The sequence below is a fragment of the Pelodiscus sinensis genome, chromosome 14 (assembly GCF_052426305.1).
Source record: "Pelodiscus sinensis isolate ZL-2025 chromosome 14, ASM5242630v1, whole genome shotgun sequence".
NCBI lineage: Eukaryota > Metazoa > Chordata > Testudines > Trionychidae > Pelodiscus > Pelodiscus sinensis.
In genome coordinates this window covers 9,715,201-9,730,322 of record NC_143065.1, presented here as the reverse complement: position 1 = coordinate 9,730,322, position 15,122 = coordinate 9,715,201, and the positions used below count along the sequence as shown (strand labels likewise).

Genomic DNA, 15,122 nt, shown 5'->3' with positions numbered 1-15,122 from the left:
CCTTGCTGGTAAAGGTAAAAGTAGGCAGTTTTGTTCCTAATCCATATACTCAGTGAGTTCTGAGACTTCCCTTCAAGTCCTGTGTAGCTCTGCTCAAAGTACAAATCCTTTGCTTTTCCCGCTGAACCAACTGTGTTTGAAGGCAAATGCTCTGTTCGGCCGATGAACCACACTGAATGAAGTGATAGACAAGAATGGTCTCTGAAGTCAGTGTGTGTGAAGTGGAATTCCTGGGGGGTGAATGGAAATGCCATCTGAAGGTTGGGCTTAAAAAAACAAAACAAATAGACTTTATGCCCTGAGGAGGGGGTACCATTGTCCCTGGCTTATCTGACCCTGAAGGCTGGACCTCAGACCCAAGCTGTGCAAAACAGGGTGATCTGGGTTAAGGTTCATAATAGCCTCAGCTGGGAGGGACTGCAACTGAAGCCTTGTGGGGGGGGGGGGGGGGACGGGACACAGCAAGGTAGGGTGGATCGCCAGTTTTCCTACCATACATGTAGGTTTTTATTTGTTCTGTAGTGCTCATACCTTAAGACTAAATGTGCTTGCTTAGAATGTGCTGTGGTAACTTCACTGGACATGTAACTACTTGATCACCTGAGGAGAGCGCAAGCACCAGCTTTTTTGAAATAGTCTGGCTTGCTGAGGAAGGAACTGTGCAGCCTGGAAAACCCCTTCTTGGGAGGGGAAGAATTGCTTGTAGACTTTTCTGGCACTTTGAGCCTTGCTGGGTGAAGAACACAACTCCTTTAGCATTTAATTAAAAAAGAATCTGAAATGAAAAGCTTCCATGCATAAGCTTACATTAAGGTCTGTACTGATTTGGTCTTTCAAAATAGCAAAATATTTAAACAGCTGGGAAAAATGAAACTAGATGGGTGAAGTTCAGTTTCTCTAAGTTTCATTCAAGTTTCACAAAACTGCCTCTTGCTTGAAGAGATCCTGCTCCTTTGCAAGTTACCTGCCAACTTAGGTGTTCTCACAAGTGTACTTGTGCTGTAGAAAGGCAGGATGATCCAGGCTGGGAGATCCAGGGTTCCTTTCACCTGAAATTGACAGAGCAGTTGGCAGCAAAAACTTGACTGGAATCCACTTCTGAATTGTTCTCTGGAGTTCAGGTATGTCAAGAAACAAGCTGAAAGGAATGGTGCACAAACAGAAGTTCTAGCTCCACCAGAACTCTTGGCTTGAAGGGGAAATCACTGGGTGAACTGTACCTGTTATGATCATGGAAGTGTCTTAAAGAGCAAGTGTCCAATATAGAACTACTTGGAGGCCAGGTTGGAGCCCAGGATTCATAGGCAACTTCTTATCTTTCTCTTCTCCTCCCCCCCCCCCCAAGGTTCTGTGCTGAAAGACAGGGTTTGCTCAGAGGTTCTCTAATTACACAGCTTTAACCGCAGGCTGTGTAAGACCTCCTTTTCTAAAAACACAGGAATCAAGACAAGCTGGCATATTCCAGTTGCCTTGGAATTTATCTGTAGTTTAAAACACAAGGGTATCAAATTATTCATCCTTGCTATTTTAGGCAGTTGGAAAAGTAGAACAGAATGAGAGTAATGACTTGCTGTACTAGACAGTTTCCAATCCCTTCCACTCATGAGTAACAATGCAGGAAAGGTGGCACTGTGTGGGTAGCAAAAACGAGGGAGCTACTAGGTCTTTACTAAAACTCTATGCTTTGGAAGGTGAAACAAAAAATCCACTGCATTATGTACTGGAAGTTCACCTTTAACCTTTATTATGCAAGTAGTAAGTATCATTACATTATTACCACTGCCTGACTCTATTGCTACAACCTACCTATTCTCCCTAGGTTCCTGTGACCTCATGGACTTGCACCAAGCAGCTAATGTTTGCACAGCACGCTTGGGGTATGTTTGTACTGCAGTGTTATTTCAGAATAGCGGATGTTCTAAAATAAAGCGCATCTACACAGCAAGCTGTTACTTGGACATAATGTCAAGCTGGAGGAGTTTTTACTCCAACACTTGTAACCCTCATCTCATGAGGAGTAAGGGATGTTGAAGGGAGAGTGTTCTTTGACTTCCTGTTGTGTGGAGCATGCTGAAATCCAAATGAAGCTGTTTCCACTTCAGCTATGGGATTGATGTAGCTGAAGTTGCATAGCTTAATTTAATTTTTGCCCTCCTGTGTAGACATGCCCTAAGATTGTATCTACCCATTTGCTTTCTCCACTGACTAGCAGAGCTCCCAGGAGGAGTCCCACATTCAGCAAAATTCTCCTTCTTTGACCTTTCCTCCGACCCTCCTGTCCTTGAGGGCTGCTGCCCCATAGGGCTTGACTCCTCTCCAGCACTGCAAAGGGACCCTTTCGCACAAGGTCGCAGTGGGTGGTCAGCAGGTGTGTGCCCTCGGCTACATTTGAGTGCCATTGTGACCTGGTGTATGGGGTCAGTGGTCCAGAGCTGTAACCTGCGTGGTAGCTAGGCCGGGTCACAATGTCCAGGGTGGAGAGCTGAGCCTGCCAACTCCTCGGGCTAGGAGTTGCTGCTGTGGGGTGAGTATGGGGCTAGCTTCCTTGTCAGTTTCCCTCTGCCAGGGAGATAGGACCCATCCCAGGGTAACCACATGAAGTGTTGGGCAGTGTGGGCTAGTGCTGAGAGTTGTTGCCTCTGGGCTACAGAAACCTAAGCCACTGGAACGCTTTCATCCAGGACAGCTCTGCTGGGCAAGGGGCCATCCTGGGAAAACCTGGCTGGGGGAACCCTCCTCTTGCTGGTCCTGTTCTCTAGAACCTTTCCCTGCGGGGAGAGAGCTAAGTAACTGTCATTCTACTGCGCGCCCCCCCCCCCCACACACACACTAACTGACCTCCTCTGAGAAACCTCCCCTGTACTCCAGGCCCCTCTCTGCACACCACCAGTCTGCTCTGGAGTCACACCCGGACAGCACCTGCCTCTGGCTGCCACCCTCTTGCAGCATCTGGGGAACAACCTGCCCCGTGTCGCACTTACCCACGTGCAAAACCCTCCCTGTGCCGTTTCCTGGGGTGGCGCTTGCTACGGCTGTAGCTGGTGCCGTGACAGCTGCCTTGTTTCATGTCTCCCAAGTCCCTGTCAGACACGGGCCTGGTCCCAACCTCGCCGAGAGCCAAAGCCACTTAGGGTAACGCTCCCTAGGTTCGATGGGCCTAGTCCCTAGGGTTTGCTGAAGCCAATCACCTTGGGGTGGATCTCCCCCGAGACAGGGGGCCTGGACTCATGGAGATCTATCCACCACCTTGCTGAGGGGGTGGGTGGGAACAGCGTTGGTGCTATATCTCGGGGGCAGGGTTTCTCCCACGGAAGAGCAGGATGTGGGGGCAGGCCGAGTACCCTGAGGTGCCTTGAAGATGTGCGAGATAGATGCACCCTGGGGTGAGTCTTCAGCACAGCTGCTGCCTTCAGTCTGCCAGTGCCTTCCTCCAGCCAGTGCGCCCTGCGCCCCGCTGCTGTTCCCTGCCACTTGGTGTGTGATGTGCCACTGTGGGTGAGGCGGCCTGTGCCTGCCTTCCCCTTTGCTCTGGGACTACCCAGCCACGGTGCAGGCTGCTGGCAGACGGAGGGTTTCCTATCTGGCTGCACAGCCTGGGGCTTGCATCTAGCTGGGGGCAGGCCCTGGGCAAGAGAGGGGCTATCCAACTCCCTCTCCACAGTGCTGGAGGAAGAGGAAGCTCCTCCAGAGGAGCAGGGTGAGGGGATGGCTGCGGGCTAACCCTCTGAGCCTCCCCATGGGCGGGAGAGGAGGAGCAGCAAGGGGGATGCACCCGTAAGGGGCCACGAACCATGGAGAACAGGCAGCTGAGGGCAACTTCTCCTTGTGAATCTTAACAAGGCCTGGGGGAGGAGCAGTGGAAGGCCCAGGGTCCAGTAGAAACGTGGGATGCTCAGCTGCTGTGTGACAGGTCTGTGGGATATCTGGAGACTGAGGCCCCTGGGGTCTAGGTGTGCAAGGTAGCTGCAGAGTGGTGAGCTGGAGTGTCAAGGACGCTCTTAGGGGTCAGGCCTGCCAAGGGGAGTCAAAGGGGACAACTTCCCCGGGGCCCAGCGATCCAAAGAGCCAGGGGCTTCTGGTGCCACCACTGCTACTGCAGTGGCCTGGGCCCTTTAAACCACCGCCAGAGCCCAGCGTGGCATGTTGTGGGTGGTGCTAAGGGCTGGATGGGGGTGTGTGGCATAGTCTGGGTAGCATATAGGATTGGCTGTCCTCAGCCCCGCCCCCTTATCCAGGGCCCCAGCATTCTGTCCCCCTCCATTAGGGTAGTTACATATTTCTTGGGGGGGGTGTGTGTGTGTGTGTCATATTTCAGGGCTGGGGAATATCTGGGAACCGAGCGTAGCTGGGACACGCATTTTACATGCAGTAAAACATCTGGGCTAAGTCTAGACTGGCATGATTTTCCACAAATGCTTTTAATGGAAAAGTTTTCCGTTAAAAGCATTTTCAGAACAGAGCGTCTAGATTGGCACAGATGCTTTTCCGCAAAAGCACTTTTTGCGGAAAAGCGTCCGTGCCAATCGAGACGCGCTTTTCCGCAAAAAAGGCCCAATCGCCATTTTCGCCATTGGGGCTTTTTTGCGGAAAACAAATCTGAGCTGTCTACACTGGCCCTTTTGCGCAAAAGCTTTGCGCAAAAGGGACTTTGGCCCGAACGGGCGCAGCATAGTATTTCCGCAAGAAGCACTGATTTCTTACAGTAGGAAGTTAGTGCTTTTGCGGAAATTCAAGTGGCCAGTGTAGACAGCTGGCAAGTGTTTCCGGAAAAGCGGCTGATCAGCAAGGCCTGCTTGCCCTGGTGAGCAAGGTTTTGTCTGTGCTAGGGTTAGATCTGGGAGGTTGTGGGTTGGGGAATGGCAGTGTGTTTGTGTGACATAGTGCAGTGCTTTGTGTGCTTGTGTGGGTTGCCAGGTGTCCGATTTTGAACCGGACAGTCCAGTATTTGAGCTTTCTGTTTGGGGAAACAAATGGAGAAAAAAGAACTGAGACAATAGAACTGTCCGGTGTTTTCTAACTCTGATGGAATGTCGATTGTGATGGAATGTCGATTGTGATGGAATGTCGATTGTGATGGAATGGCAAGCGTGTCCCGTATTTTTGTTGAAACCATCTGGCAGCCATATGTGCGTGTGGGTTGTTCCTCATCGGACGCACATCTCTGGGCTGAGCGCAGTCTGCAGCTGACCTGCAAAGTCTCAGGTGTTTAGCAGGAGCCCCCCTGGAGTGAGCCGGAGGACTGGTTCTCAGGTAAATCAGATGACTCCCTCAGTAGCGACAAGGCGGCCCCGTGTCAGGGGCCCACGTGGGCAGCTGACACTGTGCCGGGGGGGGGTGCACCGTGGTCACAGCAAGGCCTCTCTCAACAGGAGAGCTTTGCTCATGGCTGGGCTTCCAGGCTTTCCTACACTGGTTTGCACTAGGGCAGCACCAAGTCTAAACACAGCAGTGCCATGGAGCTTGCTTAGAGACCCTTCAGCCTGCACGGACAAGATAAATCAGATCCAGGACAGCTTCCCCCAGACAAGCTCTCCCCTTCTTCTCCTCCAGCCACGGGCCCCAGCCCACTTGCTCTGCCACAGCTTCCCAGGCAACAGTGCTTACAGGGAAGGGCTCGTGTGGCCTCACCTGGCCCTACACTCGTTGCTCTACTTCCCCCTCCGCACCCTCCCTGCTTCCTCTTTGTATTTCTCGGTGTGTGTAACCCACACGCCTTCTGGGTGGAGGGCTCTGTCCTGTCCGCTAGCACTGAGCCCACTTACAGCGAGGAAGACTTAGTCTGCTCTACAGCTTTGGCTCATGCACTAGCTCCAGAGGTCCCAGGTTTGGTTCCGCCTGTTGGCGTTACGCGAGCCCGAGGCTCAGAAGGGAAATCTCACTCCGGACATTTCCCTTCTGGCAGGCTGGTCTCTGCTTGGCCGTTGATCTAAGGTATTTCTTTTCAGCACGATGTCGTCTTCCTCCAGCACAAATGTCTCCTCTTCCTCCTCCACTTGTGGAAGTGACAACGAAAGTAAAATAAACCTCTTACTCGGCACCAGCTCCTCCGACCTGCTCCCAAGGCCACATGCTGAAGATTTCGCCAAGGAGCTGTCCTGCCCTCTGTGCCTGGAGTGGTTTAAGGGGCCAGTAATTTTGCCTTGTGGCCACAACCTCTGCAAAGCTTGTATTGAGGATGTTTGGGGCAAGGAGCAGGCCCGCTTCTGCCCCGAGTGCCGAGCAGAGTGCCCGGATGGGCAATACATCAAGAACATCGTGCTGGAAAAACTAGTGGAAAAGATCAAGGGCTTTCACGTGGGGAAATACCAGCAAAAGTGCAGCGAACACGGGGAGCCGCTCAAGCTGTTCTGGAAGACGAACGGGAAGCTGGCCTGCTTTCTCTGCAGAGATGCCCAGAACCCCGAAGATCAAGCCTCCCAGTTCCTCCTCCTCCCGGACGCAGTGCAGCTCTATGCGGTGAGGCTGGGTGAAAGGCTCTCTGTTACGTCAGCACGGTTCCCAGAGAGACTCTGCCACCGAAGCAAAGGTGGAGCCCTTGCTAACCGGCGTTGACAATGCTCGCTCGTTTTTTCTAAAGTCTTGCCCTATTAGATAGTCCTGGCTCTTGGAATTCTGTGGTCGTGTGAGCTTCCAGCTTTCTGTTCAAAGCCACAACAGGTTCCTAGCCTTTATGGTTGTGACGAAGCGCTTGAAAGCATGACCTAAGGGAACCCAAAAGGCTCCACAAATTCAAGATTTGAATGAAAAGAACCAGAGATTATTATTATTATTATTTTATTATTAAAACACCCATCAAGCCTTACCCTGGGGCAGGGCTACTCAGGCAGGCCCGGGCTTTAAAAAACATGTCCATGCTCCAGATGGCGCTAAGGATTGACTGCCCTCAGCCACACCCCTTCTGCCCGAGGCCCCGCCCCTTCCGGGGCGCAGAGCCATGCCCCTCCACACCTTGGACTCGTGGTATAGGTCCTGCTGCTAACAATACAACTCTACAGTTCAAAGCCCTAGTTTGTCTACCATGGATTGAGCCTAATTACCATTCCCATGCTTGGTAATACGTTGCAAAAGGTGGGATGTGGATCGCGACGCTCACTAATTGCATACCTCTTGCTGGCTCAGTGCCACCGAGGAATGCAAAGCTCCTCTATTAATATATTGGCGGCAAAAGCAAAGGGATGTGAGAGAGATCCTGGCTGAGGAAGTGGGTTTGTGTTGAATTATTCAAGCTTGCCCAGCCAAACGTCTTTTTCCCATTTCTGTTTAGAGCTCTCTCGTTAACTGTTGTGCAGTGATTAAGATGCTACCGGCCGTGGCTGGTATCTCTCCAGGGCAGTGAGCTCTCCTGAAAGATGGGCAGTAGGAATGTCCCTTTTGTATGGCCTTGGGGATGGAGGGATGGGGATGGGGGAGAGTGAGGTGGAGCCATAAGGTGGTGCCTCGCTGGGCTCAGGAGGCAGCGTGTCTGCTGGCCTATTCCTGGAGACATTCACGGGGATGGAGTCGAGAGAACGCGTGGTGCCCTTCTTAAAAAGGAAAGGGGCAGACTGCACTGACCCACAAGGATGGGTTCTCTCATCTTGGTAGCCTGGGTTTGGAGGGCTGCAGCAGCCATCAAAGAGAGTGACAACAATCTTTTAAAAGAGAGTGACAACCTACGATCAGCACTAGGCTCTGTAGTCATGGGCTAGCGTCTCTCTTTCTTCAGCCACCTAAACACTGACCTATTTCCTGCCCTTTCCATCGATTACAGAGACTAAACTAAGTGCCACTGATGCCCTAAATCCCAATTGATCTCCAACATAACACCTGGAAAAGGGCAGGAGCAAAGTTAGCTCACGTTAGGCCCAACTTCCAAACATCCGCTCACGTAAATAGCTAACTAGGTCACAGCGCAGTGCCTGTGTTTGCCGCACCAACAGGAGAAGCTGGTCTCCACCAGAACACAGCTGGAGGCCATCGTGCAGCAGCTAGCGATGCTGAAGACTGCTCAGCAAGAGAAGATCTCCTGTCACAAAGTGAGTTGTGGTCCTTGGAAGGGACCTGATCTTAATGCGCCTCGTGGCGTTTTTGGTGAGACCAGGGGCTTTTTATTGGAGCAAAGAGTCTAGAGCAGTGTTTTCTTAAACTTTTTAAGACCAAGGAACACCAAACAATATTTTTTTATGAGGAACACCAAGGATTCTTTGTTGAGGAAAAAAAAAAGGGTCGGGGGGGAACTTATTGAGGGGAAAAAAAAAGGTTGCCATTTTAAACTCTGTTGTTCTCGCGGCACACCTCCAACTGCCTCATGGCAGGAACACAGTTTAAGAGACACTGGTGTAGAGCGAGTAGTCAGCTGATGACTAAGAACACAATGATGTGCAGTCAATATGGGGAATGTACATATTAATTGAAATGTGCCTGCATTCAAAATATCCTTTGCTACATGGGCATTCAAAGAAAAAAGCACCTGGAGAGAACTTTATTGGCATTGCCCACTATGTTCCTCAATAACCCACTTCACAGAATCCAATATGTATTTTGGGCATCATAGAAATGTAGGGCTGCAAAGGACCTTCAGGGGCACAGAAATCCCAAAGGTCTGGTCTGGATAAGTCTGAATAACATCTGGGCTACGTCTAGACTGGCATGATTTTCCGGAAATGCTTTTAACGGAAAAGTTTTCCGTTAAAAGCATTTTCGGAACAGTGTGTCTAGATTGGCACGGACGCTTTTCCGCAAAAGCACTTTTTGCGGAAAAGCGTCTGTGCCAATCTAGACGCGCTTTTCCACAAAAAAGCCCCAATCGCCATTTTCGCCATCGGGGCTTTTTTGTGGAAAACAAATCTGAGCTGTCTACACTGGCCCTTTTGTGCAAAAGTTTTGCGCAAAAGGACTTTTGCCCGAACGGGAGCAGCATAGTATTTCCGCAAAAACACTGACAATCTTACATGAGATCGTCAGTGCTTTTGCGGAAATTCAAGCGGCCAGTGTAGACAGCTGGCAAGTTTTTCCAGAAAAGTGGCTGATTTTCCGGAAAAACTGGCCAGTCAAGACACAGCCCTGTAGTCTGGCAGACAAGGATCTGTGTAAAGCAGATTCTGCTATCCTCTAAGAAGATATAAATGGTATCACAGGATACACTGGCAGGTATAAGGCATGAAGCAAGTGATTTGTCGCTTGAGCTTTATGGGCTGGTAACGGTTAGTTATGGAGTCCGTGTTTTCATCTGATGCTGCTGAGTATGAGATATTTGCCCTGTTTAACAAACTGTCTGTGTTTTACAGAAGAATAAATTTAATCTTCAGCAGCACATTTCCTTAGAGTTTCTGAAGCTCCACCAATTCCTTCACGGAAGGGAGAAAAGATTAATGAATGAGCTGCAAGAGGAGGGGAAAACTCTCCTCCTAGAAATGGAGGTGAATCTAAACAAGCTCCAGGAAAAGTGGCACCGAGCCAAGGAGACGGTCTTACGCATTCAGTCCCGGCTCTACCAGCACACTTCTATCAACTTCCTTACAGTGAGAAATCCTGACTTAAACTCTAGTGCAGACTGGTGGAGTAATGATTTGGGGAGTGTGAAATTCTATCTGAGGAGGATATGGGAGGGAGAACTAGAGAAATCACCATCATTGGTTTCTACCTCCTTATTTCTAACACCAGCTGATCCCTAATGCGAAGCTTTAAAATATTTATGTAGAACCATTTGTCAGCCGATGCCTGAATTTAACTGTCATAGAATCAGAGGGTTGGAAGAGTCCTCTGTAGATCATCAACTCCAACCCTCTGCTCAAAGCAGGATCAACCCCAACTAACTCATCCCAGCCAGGGCTTTGTCAAGCTGGGACTTAAAAACCTCTAGGGATGAAGGTCCCCCCACCTCCCTAGGGAACCCATCCCAGCGTGGCACCACCCTCCTAAGGAAATAGTTTTTCCTAATAACCAACCTAGATCTTTCCCGCTGCAACTTGAGATTATTACTCCTTGTTCTGTCATCAGATTCTGAAGGAGACTTGCATGGAAATAGGCTGATTGTTTTTGTTAAGAGTTCTGCTACCCTGCCATCTGAAAGGCTGATCCTCAGTGGTAACCCTGATACCAAGCCTGAGACTGGGACAGCTAATGGATTGTGATTTTGGTTGGGGGATAAGAAGGAGGCGGAGCAGTGGAAACCTCAGGAAGAAAGGCTAGGGTTCTGATGTCCTTTGTAATAAAAGCTGAGAATTTCAAAGGAGCTGAAGTGTGCCCAATTCCTAAGGACTTTCCTTGCGATTTGGGTGCCTAACTCCCTTTGGCCTTTTTGAAAATCCCAGTGGAAGAGCACAAGAAAGGAAATAACGATTTCAAAAAAGCTTTCAGTTTCCTTTCCACTACAACATGGAGCTGGCTGCTGAGGTTCTAAATGCTATTAATGCGTGCCATGCAGAATTACAGTTAATAAATGCCTTTTCTTACCTTTCTCTTCTTTCCTTTGCCAGGGCATAAAAACCTTCATGGAACAGTAAGTACAAGTTTATAGAATTCTTCAGTCTAAGTTAGAGCTGGGCAAATAGTTTGCCACAAATCATTTAGCCTCTTTCCATAGGCAAAGCCGTTTCTGAACAAACGGTGAAAGGCTCAAATGTAGCAGTTCAGAATTATTCGCACATTTCCTCAGAAAATGGTTGCTGGTCTGCCGATTGTTTGCAAACAGCACAATGTAAATATTCAGAAAGCGGAGTCTGTGCTGGGGCCAGGTTGGTGCCATATGGAAATCACGCAGTACATGTACTATTAATCAACAAAGAGTGGGTGTGAAATTCCACTTTCTATTGCTGTTAATTAGTTTTGCCACTGGACATTCCGTTTTGGTGACAATTCAGGTTTCAGATTGGCTCATCCTGAGTATTTGCCCTGCCACAGAATCTGGTATGGGTCACCGCTGAGAGAGACAGTCTCCGGTCAGATTGTCAGTGAAGTGGAAAGACACTCCCTCACTAGCAGCCAACCCTATAATTAGACGTGACCAAACCAGCAGCAAATGTGTACTGGATCACTATCCTCACCACAGAACCACAGAGAGTCCCCTTAGACACCCCAGCCTGTATTCCCACCCTGCTGAACTGGATTTTTGTGATGAAAGATTATTAAAAGCCCCAAATCACCATTTTAGGTTCTTACAGCCTTAAAGAGCCAGTCATCTGTCACCCCAGCAATGCATCTCACACCAAAGTCAACCCAGAAGCCAATTTCTTTGGTAAATTAACTAAAGATTTATTAGCTAAGACAAAGAAATATGAGTTATGTAGAGGTTAAAGCAGGTAAAATACATTACTGAATTAGAATTTGTAAGTCCAAACAATAGCCTGGATGTTAAATCTGCTAGTTTTCTATATGTCTCTCTGTATTTTTGAAGACCTCAGTCCTTTAGTTCAAAATTTCCTGTCAGAATTCACCAGTCTAGAGATGGGGTAGGAGGAGAGAAATGACCAGGGACCTTTGTTCTCCCTTTTTATATCTTGGCCCTTTTTGCTGGGAAATATTCTTGCTGTGGCCTGGGGCCAAGCAGTCCCGCCCTGTCTGTGCTTTGCCAGCAGTCCTTCACATGAATTGCAAGGACCTTCTGCCCACGTGCCATTTGAAGCATCTTTGTTTACAGCTCTTTTGTTATTCCTGAAGAGCTAACCTGTGGGCCTTTCTCAGACTCACAACGTGGTTGAGTTGCAAACATATAGCAGCATTTCAGAACTCCACACACAATGTTGATGCACACATCATAACAAGATAATACTCAGCAGATTATAACTTTTCTGGTGACACTTCACAAAGTGTACTTTGTACTAGGACTTTCACACTTTTGTAACGTGGTAACCGTATTAAACTAGACACAGCATCATTGTGTCGGTACAACTTGTTTGCTAGAATGTTTGAAGAAAGGGGATATAAACACTAACATTTTACCAGAGAGGCTGCAATGTTTGTTTGCAGCATTAGTGCCTCGGTAGTCTCTGTATTTACCAGACACTGTATACACAAGCAAACAGGCCGTATGTATTGTACCCCTGTGCAGCTTGGAGCAAAAATCAGCCACCTTATCTGTGGGTGAACTCGTCAGCCGCGAACTGAGCATGGGACAGTTCAAGGGTCCAATTCAATACACCATATGGAAGGAAATGAAATCCAGCCTCAAACCAGGTAATGAGATATTGCTCATTAGCCATTACAACTCATTTGGCCCACGCCTGCTTTTTTCAATCTGGATGTGTTTTTCCTTTTGTGTTGCTGTTCCACCGAGATTCAAAAGGATAAGCAGCTGTTACATGTGATTTCCCCCTAATCTCTCGCTTGTCTCAATCTGTAGTTAACATGTAATATTAACACGCGTATTAGCCTGGAGTCCAACGCTCGAGAGAAAGGTTTAAATGTAAACAGAAGAACATTGTCATTTACTTTACATTTTTAAAAACTATGACAATATTTCCAGTACTCTGAGGGTGATGGGAAGATAAATTCACTCGTGTGTGTGATCAGATACTAAGATGAGAGTGTGACGGGTTCAGTCACAGAGATCCCCTTGAGACTGTCACTTGAGGGGCTGTAATACCACTGAGCCTACCTGTCTCCTTCTGGGGTGGCCCATTACCCTGTCCTGCTGAACCAGAACGTCTGGGCTCCCCCCGTGATGGCACAGAGTTAGGGTTACAGTCCACAGCGGAGTGGCACAGATACTGATAACAGCTCAGCTCTGGGAAGGCCCAGTCACACGGTCTAGGGATGTAAGGCAGGAGTCGGCTACTTGCTTTCCCCACCCCCGACTTGCTGTCTCTGTGTCAGAGGCAGCAAAGGGGGGGGGGGGGGAGCAGGCACTGGTGCTGGGGGGAGCTGGCTTAAAAGCCCAGCACCCTCTTTGTGATGCAGAGGGACAAAGGGGACCAGAGCTGCAGCAGCCTGGAGCTGGCATGAGCCGGGACTGTTCAGTCCCAGCTTGTGCTGCCCCCAGGAGCTAACCCTGCTGCGTCTCTGATTCTCCTGCGTGGTGATGAGAAGCACGAGGAGAATTTCTCAGTTCTGGGACGGTGCTTGCGGCACTCCCAGGGCCCTCGTTACCCTGTGGAAAGGACCATGTTAAATGCTCTCTCTGATAACCATGCTTTCCCTTTTTACCAAGGCCTTTCATTGGTGACTCTGGACCCGAAGACAGCCCATCCAAACCTGGTTCTCTCTGAGGATCTGCGCTGTGTGAAACACGATGACATAAAGCAAACGCTCCCAGATACCCCCGAGAGGTTTGATTCCAGCGTTGCTGTCTTGGGATCCAAAGGATTCACTTCTGGAAAACATTATTGGGAAGTGGAGGTGGAGAACAAGACCAAATGGACTTTGGGGGTGGTCAAGGAGTCCATCAGCCGGAAAGGGAACATGACGTTATCACCCAACGATGGATTCTGGCTTATAAGGCTCAGGGACAGGAATAAGTTCAAAGCTTTGGACATACCTGCGAGAGGTCTGACCCTGAGCACTGGTCTGTCTAAGATCGGGGTTTATCTGGATTATGAAGGGGGACAGGTGTCCTTTTATGATGCCAATAAGATGTTCCATATCTACACTTTCATGGACAAGTTCACAGAAACGATTTACCCGTACTTCTGTCCCTGCTTGAATGACTCCAGTGAGAACAGCGAACCACTGAAAATCTTCTTCTTCATCATATAGGTGCAGATTCGCTGGCGGCTCCCCTTGTGAAGCAGGTTTCCTTAGACACCAATGGGTCTGCAACAAGGCTCATAGAATTAGTAAATGTGTCTTTTGTAAAAAATGTGTTGAATATCGCAGAGGGGTGTCCCTTCCAACACTCCCAGGCTCACAAACGCTCGGTTTGTAGCATTTCTTAGGGTTTTTCAGGTGTAGAGATAGGCAGTCTGAGGAGCGGGCAGGGTTTCTGGCAGTACCTGAGTGGGCCGTTTGGCACTTCTGCCTTGAGCAAGTCCTGATTCAATCTCACTCTACTTTGCTGATGGAAAATACTCCCCATGTGACCAGTTCCACTAACTGGGCCCACTGGGTTACCATCCTGAATAGCTCAGTGGATGCAGGCAGGGCCGTCCTTACCCGTACGTAGAATATGCAGTTGCACAGGGTACCTGAAACTTTGGGGCACTGCTGGGTCTTAATGTCCGCCCACCCAGCTCTTCCTATCCCCGCTCTCTGGTTCTGCTTCCTCCAGAGAGGATCTAGTTAACTATAAAGTAAAAAAGCCTGACAGACATATTAGCAGAACACTGAAACAATGAAAGAGCCAATCGAGGGGTAAGGAATTCTTTTGACAGGCATTTGCCAGCCCCGAGTATATCCTGTCCATTACTGCATTTGCTGCGTTAGTTGACAGGACCTTAGTTTAAAATTTGCTTTAAAATTATTCCATTAGGCTGTGTCTAGACTGCATCGCTTTTCCGTAAAAGGGATGCAAATTAGACACATCGCAATTGCAAATGAAGCGGGGATTTAAATCCCCCCTGCTTCATTTGCATAAACATAGCTGCCGCTTTTTTCCGGCTCGGAGCTTTGCCGGAAAAAAGCGCCACTCTAGACGCGGATCTTGTGGAAAATAAAGCTTTTTCTGAAAGATACCTTATTCCTCTTAAAATAAGGAATAAGGGATCTTTCGGAAAAGGGTTTATTTTCCGAAAGATCCGCGTCTATACTGGCGCTTCTTTCCGGCAAAGCTCCGAGCCGGAAAAAAGCGGCAGCCATGTTTATGCAAATGAAGCGGGGGGGGATTTAAATCCCCGCTTCATTTGCAATTGCGATGTGACTAATTTGCATCCATTTTACGGAAAAGGGATGCAGTCTAGATACAGCCTTAGTGTATTGCTGAAGATTATAAAATCACATCTCTAAAAAATCCCCCTGCAGGTCTGCCATTGGGCATATGGGCACCAATTTAATAGTATTGTGTACCCCATACTGTACCCTAAAGATAGCCCTGGGTGTGGGAGCTGGCCCTGGGCAACTCAGAATCACAGAGCACTCTGAAGAAGTGTGGAAACACCAGAGAACATGTGAGAAGTGAAAAGGTCCAATCCAGAGATCTGTGAAGGAAGGAGCAGAAGTCCTTCATCTGGGTCAGAGCCACTTGCACATTACACTCTTGTGGTCAGTCACAT

At 48.8% G+C, this 15,122-nt stretch overlaps 1 protein-coding gene across 3 annotated transcripts; it reads left to right on the top strand.

Annotated features, from left to right (window-relative positions):
- The first annotated feature begins 26 nt into the window (after positions 1-26).
- Positions 27-14,301, top strand: TRIM69 (tripartite motif containing 69). 3 transcript variants are annotated; one of them, XM_089781949.1, is made up of 7 exons: positions 27-3,383; positions 5,946-6,456; positions 7,920-8,015; positions 9,267-9,500; positions 10,458-10,480; positions 12,029-12,153; positions 13,127-14,301. In XM_089781949.1, exons 2-7 carry the CDS (start codon positions 5,950-5,952, stop codon positions 13,669-13,671), a joined length of 1,530 nt encoding a protein of 509 aa, XP_089638075.1. In that variant the 5' UTR covers positions 27-3,383; positions 5,946-5,949; the 3' UTR covers positions 13,672-14,301. The 3 variants fall into 3 exon arrangements, with proteins under 3 accessions (XP_089638075.1, XP_025042987.3, XP_025042988.3); XM_025187202.3 differs by having other exon boundaries at positions 27-2,524; positions 13,127-14,300; XM_025187203.3 differs by lacking the exon at positions 27-3,383 and adding an exon at positions 3,398-5,250 and having other exon boundaries at positions 13,127-14,300.
- The last annotated feature ends 821 nt before the right edge of the window (positions 14,302-15,122 follow it).